The 18,918-nt window shown below is 32.5% G+C and overlaps 3 protein-coding genes across 3 annotated transcripts; all 3 read right to left on the bottom strand.

Moving 5' to 3' along the window:
- Positions 1 to 3,354: 3,354 nt before the first annotated feature.
- LOC110612132 (receptor-like serine/threonine-protein kinase SD1-8) lies at positions 3,355 to 4,432 on the bottom strand. The gene is made up of 2 exons (XM_021752823.2): positions 4,219 to 4,432; positions 3,355 to 4,100 (listed from the first exon to the last, which is right to left on the bottom strand). The coding sequence occupies exons 1-2, from the start codon at positions 4,264 to 4,266 to the stop codon at positions 3,810 to 3,812; spliced, it is 339 nt and encodes a 112-aa protein (XP_021608515.1). The 5' UTR covers positions 4,267 to 4,432; the 3' UTR covers positions 3,355 to 3,809.
- Positions 4,433 to 15,163: 10,731 nt separating this feature from the next.
- Positions 15,164 to 17,583, bottom strand: LOC110612117 (G-type lectin S-receptor-like serine/threonine-protein kinase SD1-1). Its single transcript, XM_021752795.2, has 7 exons — positions 17,199 to 17,583; positions 16,968 to 17,099; positions 16,749 to 16,894; positions 16,454 to 16,664; positions 16,127 to 16,364; positions 15,898 to 16,048; positions 15,164 to 15,811 (listed from the first exon to the last, which is right to left on the bottom strand). The coding sequence occupies exons 1-7, from the start codon at positions 17,215 to 17,217 to the stop codon at positions 15,503 to 15,505; spliced, it is 1,206 nt and encodes a 401-aa protein (XP_021608487.1). The 5' UTR covers positions 17,218 to 17,583; the 3' UTR covers positions 15,164 to 15,502.
- Positions 17,278 to 18,444, bottom strand: LOC122721237 (G-type lectin S-receptor-like serine/threonine-protein kinase At4g27290). The gene is made up of 2 exons (XM_043955092.1): positions 17,544 to 18,444; positions 17,278 to 17,451 (listed from the first exon to the last, which is right to left on the bottom strand). The coding sequence occupies exons 1-2, from the start codon at positions 18,027 to 18,029 to the stop codon at positions 17,278 to 17,280; spliced, it is 660 nt and encodes a 219-aa protein (XP_043811027.1). The 5' UTR covers positions 18,030 to 18,444.
- Positions 18,445 to 18,918: the final 474 nt, after the last annotated feature.

Below are 18,918 nucleotides of genomic sequence, written 5' to 3'. Positions count from 1 at the left end.
TTTTTTGTTTTTTCCTTTTGTTTTTTCTTTTAATTTTTTTTATAAGATGGAGGAAGAGGAGATTTTTTTTTTGTTTTTTTTTTTCTTTTTTTTATCATTATCCTTATCTTCTTTTTTTCCTTTTTATGTTTTTTATTTTTTTGAGAATGAAGAAAAATAATTATTTTGTTAAAAAAAAAAAATAATATTTTAATAAATATAAAAAAATATAATAACATTGTAATAGATTTTTAAAAATATAAATACTGATTTATTAATAGTAGTAATATCCAAAAACTAAATAATATGTTTTATTTTATGGCAAAATTGAATTTTAAAAATTTTTTCTTTTATTTTTTATTTATTTTTAACGAAAAATAGTATCTTTAATGAAAAAAAAATAAAATGACTATTTCGATGGTGAAAAAAATAAAAATATTTTAATAAATTTTTGAAAATCAGTTTTAATTAAGAAAGTTAAGAATTTTTAAAAACTATTAAAATAAATCTTATTTGTTTGATTGTATTTATTAACTTTTGAGAAGTATTTATCTCTATTTACTTTATTGTAGAGAAAATAAGTTTATTAATTTTATATAAGAAAGTGGAGTTCTTTACTAAAAATTCTTACAGTTTTCTACTTTGCTATGTTTTTTTTTTTTTTACCTCTTTATAGACGTTCAAATATATATATATATATATATATATATATATATATAATATTTTGTTGATTATTCTATTATTAAAATATATATATATATATATATATATATATTATGTAATTTAAATATTATAAAATATGCTAAATTCTAATATTTTACATTAACATATAAATATTTATGTCAGTTTTACTATTATTTTTTACTAATATAATTTTATTTATAGAAAATCTAATATACCAACTAAACAGATTAAATCATATTTTTTAAGAATTAAACTTAATATGAAATATACTTATCAGAAATTGATATATTTTTTTTTCATTTTGCTGTTTTAAATTATTATATTATATTCATTTATATAATTTTTATTAATTTTAATAATAAATTTGGGATAAAAAACTAAATCTGCCCCTGAAGTATACGTCGGGGCTTATTCGTTCCGAATAAGACCAAAGTTAGCTTTGAAGACCAAAGTATCCGTCATTGTCAGGATTGCAGCATTTGCACCACACATTTAGGAAACTATTAAAACATAAATATGTATTAAAATAATAATTATAATATTAATAAAAGAAGTTATTCCTATTTTAGCCTAATAATAAATATATCTGAATAAATTTAAAAAATTTTTAATTGTAATTTTTTAATCCTAATTTTTATTTTAAAAAATACATATAAATATATTAATAATAAAAAAAACTTCAGATAATAAATAAAAAATTAATATATAATTTTACATCAATCAATGTCTAAACAATCACATAATTTAATTTTTTATTTTATATCAACAATTCGGTATCTAAAATTTACTGATTCCATTAATTCAAATTTATACCAAATAATCTCATTAAGCACAGTCGCAAGATTGAGGATTCTGGGACCGCGCCATTCTATCTCAGCTCTTGAAGTAGTTATAAGCTAATCTTGATGAGTTAAGTCAAACATATCCTTGAAGTATTCGGTATTTATCTGGTGTTCACTGGCTAGTCTAATTAATTTAGATCAATTAATATATGAAATGGAGTGAGCCTTAATTTTATACTGCTCTTGTTTCGCTGATCCTCGAAGCCATGGAGTTAGGTACAGCTACTCTGAACTATACTCCATCAAATCACCTACCCCAAAACACTAACATCCACTATATATGCTCCTGAAAAAATCGAGCATCTGCCTCTGCTCTGTAGATTCCATGAGGAGTTTGGAAAGAATGAAGCAAAACATGTGTGATCGTTTCTTGTCGGAGGGAGATGACATCATCCGAGATGGTAATCAGGAGTTTTTGTTTCAGTCTCAGGAAGATTTCGATTTTGCAGACAAGGTTAAGGAATGTGTCGAGATCCATGGAGATGTGTTTGTAGAATTCGTTCATCAGTGGAAATTGTTCCAACAAGGACACTAGGGAATACATGATCTCTTCTGCGATATTGCTTTCCTTTTGTCTGACCATCAAGATTTTCTTGCGGAGTTCACACGACTCTTTAAAGGAATATGCAGCAAGTCCTTCGCCGGAACTGAAATCTGATATCAAGAATCAGGAAACTTTGTGAAAGAAAGTTCATGTCTTTTTAGTGTGGTAGTAGTGAGTTTGATAATGTAATTGTTTAAGTTTCTGCAAATTGGTAATAACTTTTCATGGTCGGATTGCATTGTTGATGGGTAAAATAAAAGTTCCCTATATTAGTTTATTTCCATCCAGAATAAAACAGATGTGCAAGTTATTGATCAATTCTTGATTGTTCTTTTCTATGGAAAGCTCATTCTTCTTTTTTATATATATTTATATTTGTCAATTTACATTTATCCATATTTCTGTTCTCCCAAATAAATTCCAAGGCTATGTCAAAGGGAACCATCAGTTTCGTTGGCATTTTCAAACTGATCTTCGTTATTCTAAATAATACTCACTGATTTTTATTCTAAATAAAAGTACTTTGCAATAGCTATTTGCCATGGAAATTTAGTAGATGGACAAGAAATTGCTGTCAAAAGGCTATCAAAGACCCAGGACAAGGTTTAGAAATGAAGTCCTACTGTTTTCTGAACTTCAACACAGAAAACCTGCGTGCCCTCCTTTGGTTGAGTGGCAGTGCATCTAATGGGAGTCCCCGGTATCCTGGGTTCCGAATCCCATCCCCTTCCCCCAACCTATGGCTAAAAAAAAAAAACACACAGAAACCCTTGTTAAGCTTCTTGACTGCTGCATTTATGAAGACGTTAGAACAGTTGAGGCATCATTTCAGACTCCTAATTGAAGTACAAAACTTGCCAGATCAAACAAAATGCGAACCGAAGAGTTTCAATATCAACAGTGGGGTTGCTAGAGGGCTTCTCTATCTCAATCAAGAATACAGATCGAGTGTTAGTCATAAAGATTTATCTCAAAGCAAGTAATGTTTGAATTGATCATGGGATGAATAAAAAAAGGCCAGATTTCCGCATAGCTTAGAGCTTTTGGAAGTGATCAAACTGAAGGAAGCACAATCAGAGTTATCAAATTGATGGATTTGAAAGGTTTCGATACCTTATCTTTCATTTATCTTACTCTGTAATTGGCATGACAGCAAAATCATTTCCAGTTTCCTGACCTATCAAAGACAAATCATCGTTGAACCAACAGCAGATTCCCTATTTCCAAACAATGTTAACTGAAATTTTTGTTTAGCCAAATGGAAAGAGCAGTCCTTTTCAATTATAAAGTTTATACAGTCAACCATTTGATGGAGTGAGTTCCCAGCAAAACATTTTTCTGCAGCAACAACAGTTGCTATTCTGATTAATACAAGTGAATATTAAATGGATCCTCAAGACCAGTAAAAAAACTCAAGCTACTGTCTCTTTCAGCTGGGCCAGCTGGGGGCTTGACAAATTACAAGTCCACACCTATCTTTGAATATACCCGTCTAATATAAAATATGATGAAATCTAAATATTAATATAAAATTTAAAATTATACACAAAAATTTTTCTTCTTTCAAAGAGAAATGGGCATGTCTTAATCCTGTGAATTCCAACCCTATTTGAATCGGGCATGTCTTTTTATAGACTAGCTATTACAAATCTAATGCGTCTTTCCTCAAGTTTTGCTATCAATTCAATTGGTAGCTAAGTTGAATCTCTCAAAAGAAGAAAAATCTCTTAAAAAGCCATAATCGTAAATGACACTTCATTCTAACGAGCCTCCAACACTGAGACACTAATTTCATTTGTTGACCAAGAAACGTGATTGCTTGATGAAGATTCTTCCTTGAGAAAACCAGGTTCTTTAGGCTGAGGCAGTAGTGCAGTTTCACTGCCTAGCATTAAAACCACAGATGCCATACGTGGCCTGTCCTCAGCATGCTGTTGCACGCATAAGAGGCTTATATGTATGCAACGAATCACTTCTGATACAGGGCACGAGTCCAAGATAATTGGAGCAGCCAACTCCAAGGGACTTCCTTCTTTCCACAATCTCCATGCCTAAGACATGCCCAACATTTTTGTCAGTGCATAGTTTAACAGATATCAAAGGAAAGTAATTTAACACTTTAACTCTTGGCACTTACATATCCAATAAGCTTAAGACTATGGCACTTACATATCCAATAAGCAATATCCATTGTCGTCTATTGTTAGAAGTCTGCATTTCCAAGTTCTAAAATCCACATGTATGAGCAGGTGATAAAGTAAAGGCTCGTAGGCATTCGAAAAAGGGCACCAGCTGTTGGATGGCAACATCATGAATGAGAAAATGCAGCTAGAAACAAGAGTATCCCTATTTAATTCAATCATAGAGGCATTAGTCGTGATTGTTGAAATTCTTCATTTGATTCAATATCGTTTGATCAACGTAACATTGACCCAGGAAAAGTAACAGAATTCCAGAAAACTGCGCATATAAGGCATCCAGAAGCGGACTAGTAAAATGTAATTACATTCAAAATAGGCCCAAAGAGGTTGCCTAAAAGCTGAAACCTTTATCCCTTACTTTTGCCAAAGACCGCTATCATACACATAATACTTAAATTTATTATGTAATTTCACAAATATTTCTTTGGATAAGGTCTGAAATGTTTTTTTTTTCTTAGTTATCATGTAGTTAAATTCGACCAAGGTCCAATAATAATAATAATAATAATAATAACTTTAAGAGCCAGAAATTTCTTTAAATTTTTCTTAACCATTTCTTTTTTTTTAATTTTTCGGTCTGAAATGTTTGATCAACTTAAAAATTTACTAACATAGAAACATTATAACCGGATGAGAACTTCAAATATTACGCGACATGGTTTGTTTTTTAAATTTTTTTATATAAAAATTTAGTTAGTGGAACTGACAAAATACTCTTCCTAATAACAATAGCAACGACCTATGGTCCAAAATAACTTGCCTACCAAATTTACTTTTCTCTATAAAGACTTGACCACCTGAAATGCATGGTAGCTCGAGATTAGGGATGTCAGGCGGGCGGGTTTTCACGGGTACCCGATCCGCCCAAACCCTATTAAAACGGATTTGTGTTTTTACAAAATGGATTTGGGCGGATTCGGGTTTGAAAAATTTTACCCGTCTCGGATTCGGGTAGGGTTCGGAATTAGACTATCGGATACCCGTTACCCGAACCCGATTAGTATATAACAAAACTAACCCTAACCCTAACCCTGATCCATAATTCCTTTTTTTTCATTTTCACTACCCTCTCTCCGTCACGCCTCTCTCCCTGCTTCCCTTCCTATAATTCCCAATTCCCAATCGGCCTCTCTCCTCCACTTCACTGACGCCCAATCAGATATCACTTCTCCTCTCTTCTTGCAGAAGCTCACTGTTCTTCCCCACCAATCATTTGTTTATATTGCGGTATTAACTATTCTTCTCCTCTTATAAACGACTCACCTCCTTTCCCTAACTCGTTGAATCGGAATCGAGTTTAATTTTCAGGTATTGGAATTCATTGGATTGGGATATTTTGTTCGTGTTAGGGTTTTGTGATCTTCTTCTCCCTCAGTCATCAATATCTCCTCCCTCCAGTCGGTAACATCTCCCACAGTCCCGCCTCTCTCCCCCATTTCACTGACTGAGTGCCGGCAGCCCAATCGACACCGGCGATGTCTCCTTTCTCTTCCTAGTCGACGATAAATCTTCTCTCTCCCGATATCTCCTTCTTTCTCTCCAGTGGCCACATCTCCCACTTCTCAGTCGGAGACAACTCTTCCCTCTTCTCGCCTCTCCACAATCTGCGATGTCTCCTTTGGCTGGAATAGGTTTGCAAACAAATTTTTTGATAATCAGATCTTTTATATCCATATTGTTAAAGAATTTTTAGTTGCTATTAAAGAATTTTAGAATTTATGAACTATTAATTTGATTATTTGGATATTTGCTATTTGATTATTGCTCTCCAATATTTCTACTGCTGGGGTGTGCATATCTTAGGAATAGTTTTAGTTGAATAGATAATTGAGGTTGATATTCAGGTTAGTGCAAATTTTCTAATTCAGGTTGTGCAAATTTTCTAATTTACGGTTTGATATTTGGGTTATAAAATCTAAATTTTTAAATTTTTTTCATTGAATTCAATTTAAAAAAATCGGGTTCGATCGGATTCGGATATTATACGGATATTGTTAAACGGATTTGGAACGGGTACGGATAGTAAAATTAAAATACTAAATGGATTTGGGACGGGTTCGAAAATTTTATATATAATCGGGTTCGGGTTTGGGTAATCTCAATTTCGTGGGTACCCTACCCGTTTACATCCCTGCTCGAGATACTAGGATTGACCATATGAAATGCATGGTAACTCGAGATACTAGGATATTTGTTCTTTTCAATTGGTCTTTTGAACTTTATTGCTGCTTTTTTTTTATCGGCAGAGGATGGACTTCCTCCTTTGATTTTGGAGATTCAGGTTTATTCATTTGCCTAACTCGAAAGGTATATATATATATATAATTGGTCTTTTGAACTTTGTTGCTGCTTTTTTTTATCGGCAGAGGATGGACTTCCTCTTTTGAATGTTTATTCCTTTGCCTAACTCAGAAAGGTATATATATATATATATATATATATATATATATATATATATATATAAAATTTGATTTTAAAATAAATTAAAAAGAGATTAGCAAGTGATATGTTTAGATTATGTCAAATAATATTTTTAAATTTATATATTTATGTTAAGGGTTAGTATTAATATATTTTATTTTTATTTTTAATAATATTATTAATTAATATATTCATAATAAATAAAATTTATTATTTTTATTATTATAATTTATATATATATTTAAATTTTGTATCATTATTATCGGTATCTCATTAATTAATATATCTATAATAAATAAAATTTATTATTTTTATTATTATATTTTATATATAATTTTTTAATTTCTTATCATTACCATGTAGCTTTTTAATTTTCTATAACTCTTTTAATATAATATATTAATCACAATAAAATAAAAACTTTAACATATATATATACTTTATTTTTATTTTAATAATAAATAAATTGTAAAAAAGTTATAATTAATATTATTAATTAGTCGATACTACATGTTTTTTATATTTTATGTGAATAATAACAAATATATGAGTGATCGATGAGTATATAATTAATCCTACATGATTATATAGAATAACATAAATTTATAATTTTTTTATATATTTATAATTTTCTTTTTATATAAAATAATAATTAATATATATATTAAATGTAATTTATTATTTTTATCATTACTATTAATATATGATTTTTAATTTTCTATTTTAATATAATAAGTATAATTTATTATATTGATTATTATTAATCTTTTAATTTTCTACTACCTTTTAATAGAATATATTTTTTTTGAAATGGGTTTAATAGAATATATTATTGGTATTGTAATAGAAATTTTATTGTATTTTATTATTAAAAAATTGTTGTAATTTTATTTTAATAATAAATATAATATTAAAAATATATCTATAAAAATTGAAAAACTAACATATAAAAATATATTTAGATAATAAAAATAAATAAGTCATTGCAAAATTTTATGTTATTATCTCACAATAATATTTGTTTATTAATTTGATAATTTTTTGAAATTATATTTAATATAATCTAATTAATAAATATTATATATTTTTACTCCTCTAATATAAATAATTATATAAAATAAATATATATAATCAATTAAAATTATTATAAAAAATATTAATGGTGATAAAATATAAAATAAATAAAGAATTAATACAATATAAAATACTATTAAATCAAAATTTTATTCCATTCAAATAATTTATTAAAAATAAATAAATATAAATAATTAAAATATAATAAAAAAATAAAATAGTGTTCCTAATACTTTAAATTAAGTGTTACAAACTTTAAACAACTTATTAAACTTGAATTATTTTAATTTATTATATTAATGATTGGTGATAATTTTAATCTTTCCACTTTCTATAAAATATATAACCTTTATTATTCATTCTATATAAAACTTACTCGTATAATCTCTTTCACACGATTCTATTTCTTTTATTTTTAATTGACTCATATTTTGAAATTTTTTTTTATTGTTTTCTTTGTATCCGATATGGAATGTATGGCTGCTGTGCAACTCTTACCGACTAACTCACGATTATTATTCTTTTTTTTTTTTTTTAAATAGGGGTTGGGGGAGTCGAACCTTAGACCTTTCAAGGCTACAGGATGCACTTTCCACCAGGTTAAGCCTTGGAGTGCAACGATTATTATTCTTGTCATAATTAGTTGATACTTTTCTGTATATATAAATGTAATATTTCTGTAAAATATATATAATAAAAATATATAATTTTCTCATCATTATCTGTATTTTTTCTGCTAATATGATATCAGAGCCGCATGATTCCAATTTTTAGTTTCTGAAATCTCTTCTCTCTATACAATTTTGATTAGTTTTCCACCAAGCCACCTAACTCTACCTGTATTTCACACATCGGTCATCTCTGTTCCTTCAATTAAGGAACAAACGGAGAAATCTGATATTTTAAAACCTATTGCAACGTTTCTAATTGGCTCCAACTATAATCATGCAGAGACTGCCTAAAATCATGCTAACATGTTAGCATGATTTTAGGAAACCAATCTTGCATGATTATAGGAGATTTATTTAGTATAATTACAACGATTATTATACTTGTCATAATTAGCTTATACTCTTTAGTATATATAGATATAATATCTTTGTAAAATATATATAATAATAATACACAATTTTCTTTTCATTATCTATACTTTTTCTGCTAATACAAATATTGAGATTTTTTTATTCAAGTAATTCTCCTTCTCCATGGCTACCATCATTGCTGCTAGGCTATTCAATATTAAAGTTTAATAAAGTTTATTTTTTAAAAAATATAATTTTTCCACAAAATCTGTTATTAGATATTAATAATATATAATGATAAATATTAAAATTTTTAGTTTTTTTTAATATAATTAAATTTATTTATGGGTCAATTTATAATTGATTAATATTTAAAATCTTTAAATTTCTTAGTTTAGAATTGAAAATTATACATATTAGTTAAATTTCTAATTTATCTACCGCTATCTTCTTTATTTTATGAAATAAATTATATATTTAATTAATAATTTTTTCTTATATTATTTTGAATTTATAAAATAAGATATCATGATTTATTCTCCGTGAATCAATAGTTTCAAGTTTTAAATCTGAATATAAAAAATAAAATATTTTTCTACTATTGATATAAATGGATGAATTCATAAAAAAAATATTATTTTATAAATTAATTTTATTCTATTCTATATAATAGTAATATAAAATATTTTAATAGAGGCACAACGTGCAGGCAAATGACTAATTTTTAATAATCCCACCGCTTTTCATTAAAACCCTTTGCTCCTGCGCTTGCAATTTATTGATGAGTTCAACAACAAAAAGCTTTTCAAGAATCAAGATCACATGTTTCTTTAATCACATATAGCTTTGATTCAAACATTTTTGGAAGACTCAGCATCATTTTTTCAACATAGCTATGATCTTTAAAATCTCTTCCTAGCAGCCTAATCTGGACTCTTATAGAGTAATTCTTAATACTTTCATCTTCTTGCATTTTTAGCAATTCAAACTCTCTTTTGAGAGTTAACAGCTTCACTCCTCTCACTTTAGCACTCTCAGCATATTCTTCCTTCAAATAATCCCAAGCCTTTTAGTTGTTCCAGAGGTTATCAGTCTTGAGAAAATATCTTCAGATACAGATGAATGAAGGATTGGCAAGGCTTTGAAATTTTTCATGCACCCTTCTGAATATTGCTTAATCTGCCCTACCCTGAGATTGCAGTGGTTGCTCTCACATACTCCTCCACAATACTCCACAGATTATAGGCAAGCAAATAAGCTTCCATTCTCATTGTTCAATAGTCATAATTCTCCCTACTAAACACTGTTGGAGATGCCAAAGTAATATTTGAAGCCATTTAAGTGAGATCTCTAAGTACTTGAAACTTAAGGCCCTTGAGGAAGAAGCTCTGATACCACTCTTAAAATGGGAGAAGAAAATAGAGGAGAGAAGTGGAGCAACGAGAGAAAAAAATTTTCAAACAACATTTTCTCAAGACTTGATCGACTTTCCAAATATAAAAAGTACATATATATGTAAAGTATATTATATGGTTACGTTTGTAAAGTCAAAATTGCGTTAGAATAGGCATTAGAATAGCTATAATCCTAACAGATATACTTGTATATATATCCACTTTATTAAACAGAGCAGAGCAATAGAAAAAGAAACATTGAGGAAGCTTTCGATTATGGGCTCCTCTTCTCTATTTTTATTTTTCCTTCTTTAATTAGTTCCATCTCTGTTGGCTTCTTTGATCCTTTTCATGGTATCAGAGCCAATCACTCTTGTATTCAATTAATTGTATCTCCTTGAGAGATTTGTTGAGATTTGAGACGATGATGTCTGCAGATGATTTGGCGAAGATTCTTGCTGCTATTACCACCAAAAGCAATGAGACCGATCCATATCAAATTCATAGTTCTGAAGCCCTCGGATTTAGCCTTGTCAGTGTTCCTTTGAAAGGCCCGAATTACATCTCCTGGAGCAAAGCTGTGCAAATAGCCTTAAGGGCTAAGAAAAAATTAGGGTTTGTGAATGGGACAATCAAAGCTCCAGAACCTGATTCCGATGATTATAAGAAATGGGCAACTGCGAACAGCATGGTTGTATCTTGGTTACTCAATGCTATGTCGAAAGACATCTTTGATGCTTTCGTTTTTTCAAAAAGTGCAAAAGCCCTTTGGGATGAACTCAAACAGAGTTACGGTGAAAGTAATGGTCCTATGATCTACCAAATTGAGAGAGACATTGCTGGTTATAAACAAGGAGACGAATCTGTGACTGAGTATTATACGAAGCTCAAGAAGAAGTGGGATGAGTTATTGTGCTTAGCCCCTTTACCAGTTTGCTGTGAGACTGGCACTGCGATTTCAGATTATGACAATAATAGACGGCTTATGCAGTTTCTGATGGGCTTAGGTGATGAATATGATAATGTGAAGAATCAGGTGTTATTGCAGAGTCCTCTACCTTCGATTAATAAGGCTTATTCTATGGTTATGAGCGTAGAAAAGCAGAGAGAAGTGCAAACCAGTAATGCCACATCCACTGAGACTGCTGTTGTTATGATGGCACGAAGGGATAACAACAATTACTCAGATAATACCAGCAGTTCCAGGAATAATAACCGATACAGTTCTTATCCCAGGAAAGAGGATAAGAAAAAGGAGTACTGCACCAAGTGCAAAATTGGGGGGCATACTATAGAAGATTATTGTCAGATTAATGGGTATCCCGGCTGGTTTATCGAAATGCAGAAGAAAAGGGGAGTCGATGTGAGAAAATATTATAGTGCAAATAATGTTGCACAAGTTGCCGTCTCAGATTCTCCACTGCAGCAGCATGTTCCGAGTCAGAAAAGTAGTGATGTTCAAGACAACGCAGTGACAGACTATATTCAGTAGGAGTTTCAAAAGTTCCTACGAGCCAAAGGAGGATTTCCTGATCCTGCTGCAGAGGACATTCGCAACGTGAATTTCGCAGGTACATTACTCAATTCTATTATTACTGGTATTGATTTTAATTGCAAGGATAACTGGATAATTGATTCTGGTGCAATTGACCATATCACACCTAAATTGTCCTTTTTTGATCAAGTTGTTCAGCTAAATCCACCCAAAACAATCCGTTTACCCGATAAAACCACCAGAAAGGTCACACATATAGGAAATATCAAATTGAATGATAGGATAATTTTGTACAATGTCCTGTACGTTCCCTCTTTTAGCTGCAACTTGTTATCCGTTAGCTTACTCACCCGGACCTGTCATTTGTCAGTGCACTCATTCCCTGAACATTGTTTGTTCCAGGATTTACAGACTGAGGAGGTTTTGGGAGAAGGAAGAGTTATCGAAGACCTTTATTTTGTGACTAGAGATTCTTTTAATAAGCAAATAAGTTATTTTTCTGTTGCTGGTTGTAATGAACATGATAGGCATTTAGCTATGCTTTGGCATGCTAGATTAGAACATGTTGCTCATAAATGATTAAAGCACGTTGCTGGTATTTCCAAATGTGATTATGCAGACTTGATTTGTTCTGTTTGTCCTATTGCAAAACAAACTAGAATTCCTTTTTCAACTAGTCGAATTTCTACTAAGGAAGTGTTTGATCTCCTTCATGTTGATTTATGGGGTCCTTACCCTTTGAAATCTATCACAAATGTTGTTTATATGTTGACTATCGTAGATGATTTTAGTCGGTTTTGTTGGACTTACATGTTGAAAAGTAAAGAGCAAGTATTTTCAGCCTTGAAAAATTTTTTCGATTATGTGTTCACTCATTATGCTAAGAGGGTTAAAGTTGTGAGAACAGACAACGGCACCGAATTCTTGAACACTACCTATAGTTCTTTCTTTCAAGAAAATGGAACATTACATCAGCGATCTTGTGTTTATACTCCACAGCAGAATGGTGTGGTTGAACGGAAACACCGGTCATTAGTAAACATAGCCCGAGCCTTGTTGCATCAATCCAAATTACCCCACAAATTCTGGTCCGAGTTGCTGTTAACCGCCACCCATATTACCAACAGATTACCTTCTGAAAACCTGAACTGGCAAACACCTTATGAGCGGTTGCATGGGCAGCCGGTGGATTACAGTTATTTTCGTACTATCGGCTGCTTGTGTTTTGCTACCAATACCTTACCTCACAAACTGAAATTTGATCCAAGAGCGTCATCATGTGTTTTGCTTGGTTATGCTCCACACCAAAAGGCATACAAGTTGTACAACCTGATTACAAAGACCATTATCAGTTCACGTGATGTTGTGTTTGCAGAATCTGTATTTCCCTTTCATCATACAAAACCCGAAAGTGTTACTGATTTTTCTTTGCCTAAATGTATTTCAAACACAGACATCCACTTTACCTTTCCTAGCTCTTCACCCAACAATGATTTTATATAGCAACTTGACCAGCCACATACATCAGACACAGATTTTGCGCAACAACAAGAACAGCAGCAAATACTTGATGAAAATAGTGCACAACAACCTCAGCTGAATACATCAGCAGATATCTTGACTGAAATAGTTGAATGTCCAACAACAGATTTGTCCCATGTTCAGCCGTCTGTGATTAGACGAGGTACAAGACAACGGAAACCTCCATCTTGGCTAGATGATTTTGTTACTGATTCCCAAACCCACTCCAACATCCATTTTTCTTCTTCACATTTATCTTTTGTTGCACAGATATCTAAAGTTATTGAGCCTTGCACTTATAATCAAGCTAAAAATAACAATAATTGGGTAATTGCCATGAATAAAGAATTGCATTAGAGCAAAATAATACATGGGTGCTTACTGATTTGCCTTCTAATGTTACTCCTATTGGTTGTAAGTGGATATACAGGGTGAAGTATAATGCAGATGGCAGTATTGAGAGGTACAAGGCTCTGCTAGTTGCTAAGAGGTACAATCAACTCCTTGGTCTGGATTACAACCAGACATTTTCCCCTGTTGCAAAACTTGTTACGATTCGAGTTTTGTTGACTATTGCAACTGCATCTGCATGGCCGGTGCATCAGCTTGATATAAATAATGCAGACTTACATGGCTCTATAGATGAGGATATTTATATGCAGGTACCTCCGGGATATGAGAAGGCCAAACCAGGGCAAGTTTGTAAATTACAACGTTCTCTTTATGGGTTAAAGCAGGCTGGCAGACAATGGAACAAGGAATTAACTGCGAGCTTATTAACTAAGGGATTTCATCAATCTTCTTTTGATCACTGTTTGTTTACTCGTGGTCAAGGTCATACATTCATAGCTGTCTTGGTTTATGTTGATGATTGCCTGATTTATGGTCCTTCAGTTGATTTAATTGCTGAATTAAAGACTTATTTGCATGACAAATTCACTATTAAAGATCTTGGGCATGCCAAGTATTTTTTGGGTATTGAGATAGCTAGATCACCGGAAGGGATGTTGTTGACTCAGCATAAGTTTATAAAAGATATTGTTGCTGACACAGGTTTACAGGATGCTAAACCAACTTCTAGCCCTTATGTTCAAGGGCTCAAACTCAGTTCAGACATGGGCAAACCTTTGCCTGACCCGGAGTGTTACAGGCGTCTAATTGGCAGATTGTTATATTTGTCCCTTACAAGACCGGACATTAGCTACGCTGTTCAACAGTTGAGCCAATTTATGCAAACTCCTCATCAACAACATTTTAAGGCAGCGTTGGCAGTAGTACGCTACTTACATGGTACTAGTTTCAATGGGTTATTTCTTCCTGCCTTCAATGATCTTAAGCTTCGGGCTTTCTCCAATGCTGACTGGGCATCTTGTACGGATTCTAGGTGATCCATTACCAGGTATTGTATATTTTTGGGTACTTCATTGGTGTCATGGAAGTTCAAGAAACAATCCACTGTCAGCCGGTCATCTGCCGAATCTGAGTATCGTGCCATGGCTTCAACTGTTTGTGAGGTTCAGTGGCTGTTCTCCTTACTTAAAGATTTTCACATTATTGTTCCTACTCCAATTCCATTACATTGTGATAACACAGCAGCAATTCATATTGCGGCTAACCCTTTTTTTCATGAGCGCGAACAAAACACATCGATATCGATTGTCATGTAGTTCGTGCACAATTACAAATAGGTTTTATTAGTACCCCTTATTTGCCAAGTTCCTTACAGCTCGCTGATGTGTTCACAAAGCCTTTGTCCTCTCAACTCTTTCAGACTTTTGTGTGCAAGCTTGGATTGGTTGATTTTTCACCAACTCCAGCTTGAGAGGGGGGTGTAAAGTATATTATATGGTTACGTTTGTAAAGTCAAAATTGCGTTAGAATAGGCATTAGAATAGCTATAATCCTAACAGATATACTTATATATATATCCACTCTATTAAACAGAGCAGAGCAGTAGAAAAAGAAACATTGAGGAAGCTTTCGACTATGGGCTCCTCTTCTCTATTTTTATTTTTCTTTCTTTAATTAGTTCCACCTTTGTTGGCTTCTTTAATCCTTTTCAATATAGAAAGATATTTTTATCAGTACAAATTTTTAATAAACGGCTTCCTAATATAAAAGAAAACCACAAAAGTAGCTGCTGATTTTTTTACTGCAATCAAGTTCCTGTTCTACTAACCTTTTACTAACTAAAGCAAAATACAAAAAATTAAATTTTAGTTGATTTCCAGAAATTCAGATCTTCAGGTTCAGAGGAAAACTCAACTGCTGTAGGTCAATACTGCAGGAAAGTTAGTACAACCCAATTTTAAATGACCCTTCATTCTATCGAGCCTCCAACAGTGAGAGACTAATTTCATTTGTTGACAAAGAAACTTGATTGCTTGATGAAGATTCTGCTTCAGTTGAATCTTTGTCCTTGAAAAAACCAGGTTCTTTAGGCTGAGGCAGTAGTGCAGTTTCACTGCCTAGCATTAAAACCACAGATGCCATACTTGGCCTGTCCTCAGCATGCAGTTGCACGCATAAGAGGCTTATATGTATGCAACGAATCACTTCTGATACATGGCACGAGTCCAAGATAATTGGAGCAGCCAACTCCAAGGGACTTCCTTCTTTCCACAATCTCCATGCCTAGGACATGCCCAACACTTTTGTCACTGCATAGTTTAACAGATATCAAAGGAAAGTAATTTAACACTTTAACTCTTGGCACTTACATATCCAATAAGGTTAAGACTATGGTTTGGATGATAAAATCCGCGACTTTTTTGCCCACTTATTATCTCTAGAATTAGAATTCCAAAGCTAAATACATCTGATTTCACTGAGAATAGCCCGTCAGTCGCATACTCCAGTGCCATATAACCACTGCAGCACAATTTGCCAAATGTTAACACACACAAGAAGTAGATGATGTCCAAGTTTTACTTGTGAATTAGTACTTACTATGTTCCTACCACCCTTTTTGTGTTTCCTTCAGTCTGGTCTTCTCTGAAAGTTTTAGCCATGCCAAAATCTGAAATTTTTGGGTTCATATCAGCATCAAGCAATACATTACTTGCTTTGAGATCTCTATGTATGATCCTTAGTCTTGAATCTTGATGAAGGTAAAGGAGTCCTCTTGCTATTCCACACACAATGTTGAAACGATTTGACCAGTCTAATAGTTTTCCTCTAGTTCGATCTACCAATCCAAGAAATAGAATTAAACATCTATATATTGCTTATTTACACTAGGCCAGCTGAAATTACTAAGTTTTAATGCATACATACCAAAAATGAAGAAGTCCAGGCTTTTGTTGGGCATGTATTCATAAATTAACATTCTCTCATTTCCTTGGATGCAGCTACCGAGAAGTTTTACTAGATTTCGGTGCTGAAGTCTTGCAATTAATTTGACTTCATTTTTGAACTCTTTTAATCCTTGTCCTGAATTACTTTGTAGCCTCTTAACAGCAATCTCATGTCCATCTGCTAGTATTCCCTGGATAAAGCACCAGTTGCAAAATTCTGGACAGATGAAACTTTCATGTTCCTACAGTCATTTGCTAGCGGGTTGAAAGTTTAACTTGTACACAGGTCCAAAACCACCTCGTCCTAGCCTATTGCTGAGTGAAAATTTGTTGGTTGCATGTGATATTGTGACAAAGTCAAACAATGGGAGGTCCAAATCTTCCTCTGAGCTCTGATCGCTTCCATCAATTTCATTTTCATCTGCAGCAGATAAATGTGGCATTATTAATTTAAACTGCTAGGTCTTCCAATACAAACACAAGCCAATTCTTACCTTTCAGCTTTTTTAATCTTCTCTGGCAAAAGTAATAGCAGACTCCTAAAAATGCAAAAGCTAAAACGATGACAGGGATGACAATCGCCACTATCTTCTCGTCAGGTTCATCTTTCTCATTCTCAAGGCGAGCTTTTACAAAAACAAGCAAACCAAGTTTAATAACACTATATGATCCTGCATCTTAGTTTTTTACAAAACAGGGAAGGACAAAAGAAATAAAGCATGCACCTAATTCAGAAGCAGACATCCGAATATAGAGATCCTGTCCACCAGAAGGAATTTGTCTAATGTCGATCAAATTGTTAAACTAAAGAGCACAGCCACTGCCTCCATTTCCAATATCAAAGACTGAGTAAGCAGTGCAGTTACAGTTGTTTAAGCATTTTCCCCTACATTCCTTCAGGCTCATATTCTTATTTACCCAAGAATATTTAGTATCAGGCAATTTTAATTCTGTGAATTTGATAAATCCATCTCCATCCTGGCAATTTAACGACTTATTGCGGACACAGCCTTGAGACCAATTCCCAGAATTCCAGTTGTCAGGCGATTTAGGATTGAATCCTTTCAGACACTGGCAAACTGGCGAGTCAGTAATGATGCAATTTCCATAAGCAAGTCAGTAATGATGCAATTTCCATAAGCACCACAAAGGCCATAACTGTCGCAGTAATCTGTTGGCAGATACGTAAACAGGCTCCAGGACTGTGATGCTTCGTCCCATATGTAGAGCTCACGCTTGTAGTTGGTTTGGTTCATTACAGCCCTTGAAATTACAGACTTATTCTTAGGGTCGTATGTATGATAAACCTCGTCATCACTATGAACAAAGTTGAAACTAAAAACCTGGTTAGGCTTTAATTGCGGTGTACCGCTGCTTGTAATGCCGTTCCATGGGCCTGAACGAAAGTAGAACTTCGAGCCTTTCCACATGGTAGACTCAGGATTATTATGTACGAGGATCTTCCAAACAAAGTCCCCTGGTGATGGATCATCCCAGTTTTTCCATGATGTGAGACGCCGATCGAGTCCTGTCTTCAAGTTCACTCCGAGCTTCATCCCTGGTAGCAACGTATCAGTTGGATAATCAAAACTCTGCCATAAGTAGATTCCAGAACGGCCATCACTTGCATCAGTTAAAACAAGATTCCCAGAATCCAGGAGCTGTAATAGTGGAGCTTAGACTTCTCTTTTTGAGTTTGTTGACCAAACAACGCTTCCCCCATTCTTTAGTACAAGATTTCCTTGGTTGTCTATCATCAGCAGAGCAGACGAATTGTTGAATATTGGAGCCCGACGATTTGCAACCCAAACAACGGTTCTAACTGGGATATTTTTGTGCCAAATTCCTAAGTAACGATTCCTGGAACTACCAGGACTAAAGAAACCAAGTTCAAAACTTCCATGCTTGGAAATCAAGGTGCTGCCATCAGCAAGAGATTGGGTTGACGTAAGAGTATCAGTTGCACTTGAGAATTGAAAATCTTCACAAACATAATACGGAGTTGCCAGCTTCACTGTGTAGATGTTAATAAATGTTCTTCATTGTGTTTTACTTCTAAATATGCTATACTTTTATATAAAAATCAATACAAATTGAATCATATAATTTAAAATAAAAATGAGTGAAATTAAAAATATATATATATTTTTTATTTTTTTAATTAATAATTATATTTTATTTGATCTGTGAACTATTATCACTATTTATTAACAGTATTATATTTCATATATTATTTTAATACAAATTGAATTATGAATGAAATTAAAAATATATGAAAATATAATTTACAATTTTTTATATTTATTTTTTATAAAATAAAAAAATATTTTAATTAAATAATTTTGGAATAGAGATTAATTAATAAATTTCTGGGGAGATCATTGCTCTTTAGGCCACACAGGGATCTCCCCTTATCATCAACATGATGCTTGTGGAAGATAAAAA

Source organism: Manihot esculenta, chromosome 3 (genome assembly GCF_001659605.2).
Source record: "Manihot esculenta cultivar AM560-2 chromosome 3, M.esculenta_v8, whole genome shotgun sequence".
Classification (NCBI taxonomy): Eukaryota; Viridiplantae; Streptophyta; class Magnoliopsida; order Malpighiales; family Euphorbiaceae; genus Manihot; species Manihot esculenta.
The sequence above is the reverse complement of the archived record's forward strand: the minus strand, read 5'-3'. Positions and strand labels throughout refer to the sequence as shown.

Bases quoted from the DNA above. Each gene is read 5' to 3' on its own strand.
- LOC110612132 (XM_021752823.2), bottom strand. From the start codon at position 4,266: ATGCAGACTTCTAACAATAGACGACAATGGATATTGCTTATTGGATAT. The intron at 4,101-4,218 runs GTAAGTGCCATA...GGCATGTCTTAG, and splicing joins GGATATTGCTTATTGGATAT to GCATGGAGATTGTGGAAAGA.
- LOC110612117 (XM_021752795.2), bottom strand. The intron at 16,049-16,126 runs GTAAGTACTAAT...ATTGTGCTGCAG, and splicing joins AAAAGGGTGGTAGGAACATA to TGGTTATATGGCACTGGAGT. The intron at 15,812-15,897 runs GTAAGTGCCAAG...GGCATGTCCTAG, and splicing joins GTCTTAACCTTATTGGATAT to GCATGGAGATTGTGGAAAGA.
- LOC122721237 (XM_043955092.1), bottom strand. From the start codon at position 18,029: ATGAAGCTCGGAGTGAACTTGAAGACAGGACTCGATCGGCGTCTCACA. The intron at 17,452-17,543 runs GTCTGAAAGGAT...TTAAATTGCCAG, and splicing joins TGACTCGCCAGTTTGCCAGT to GATGGAGATGGATTTATCAA.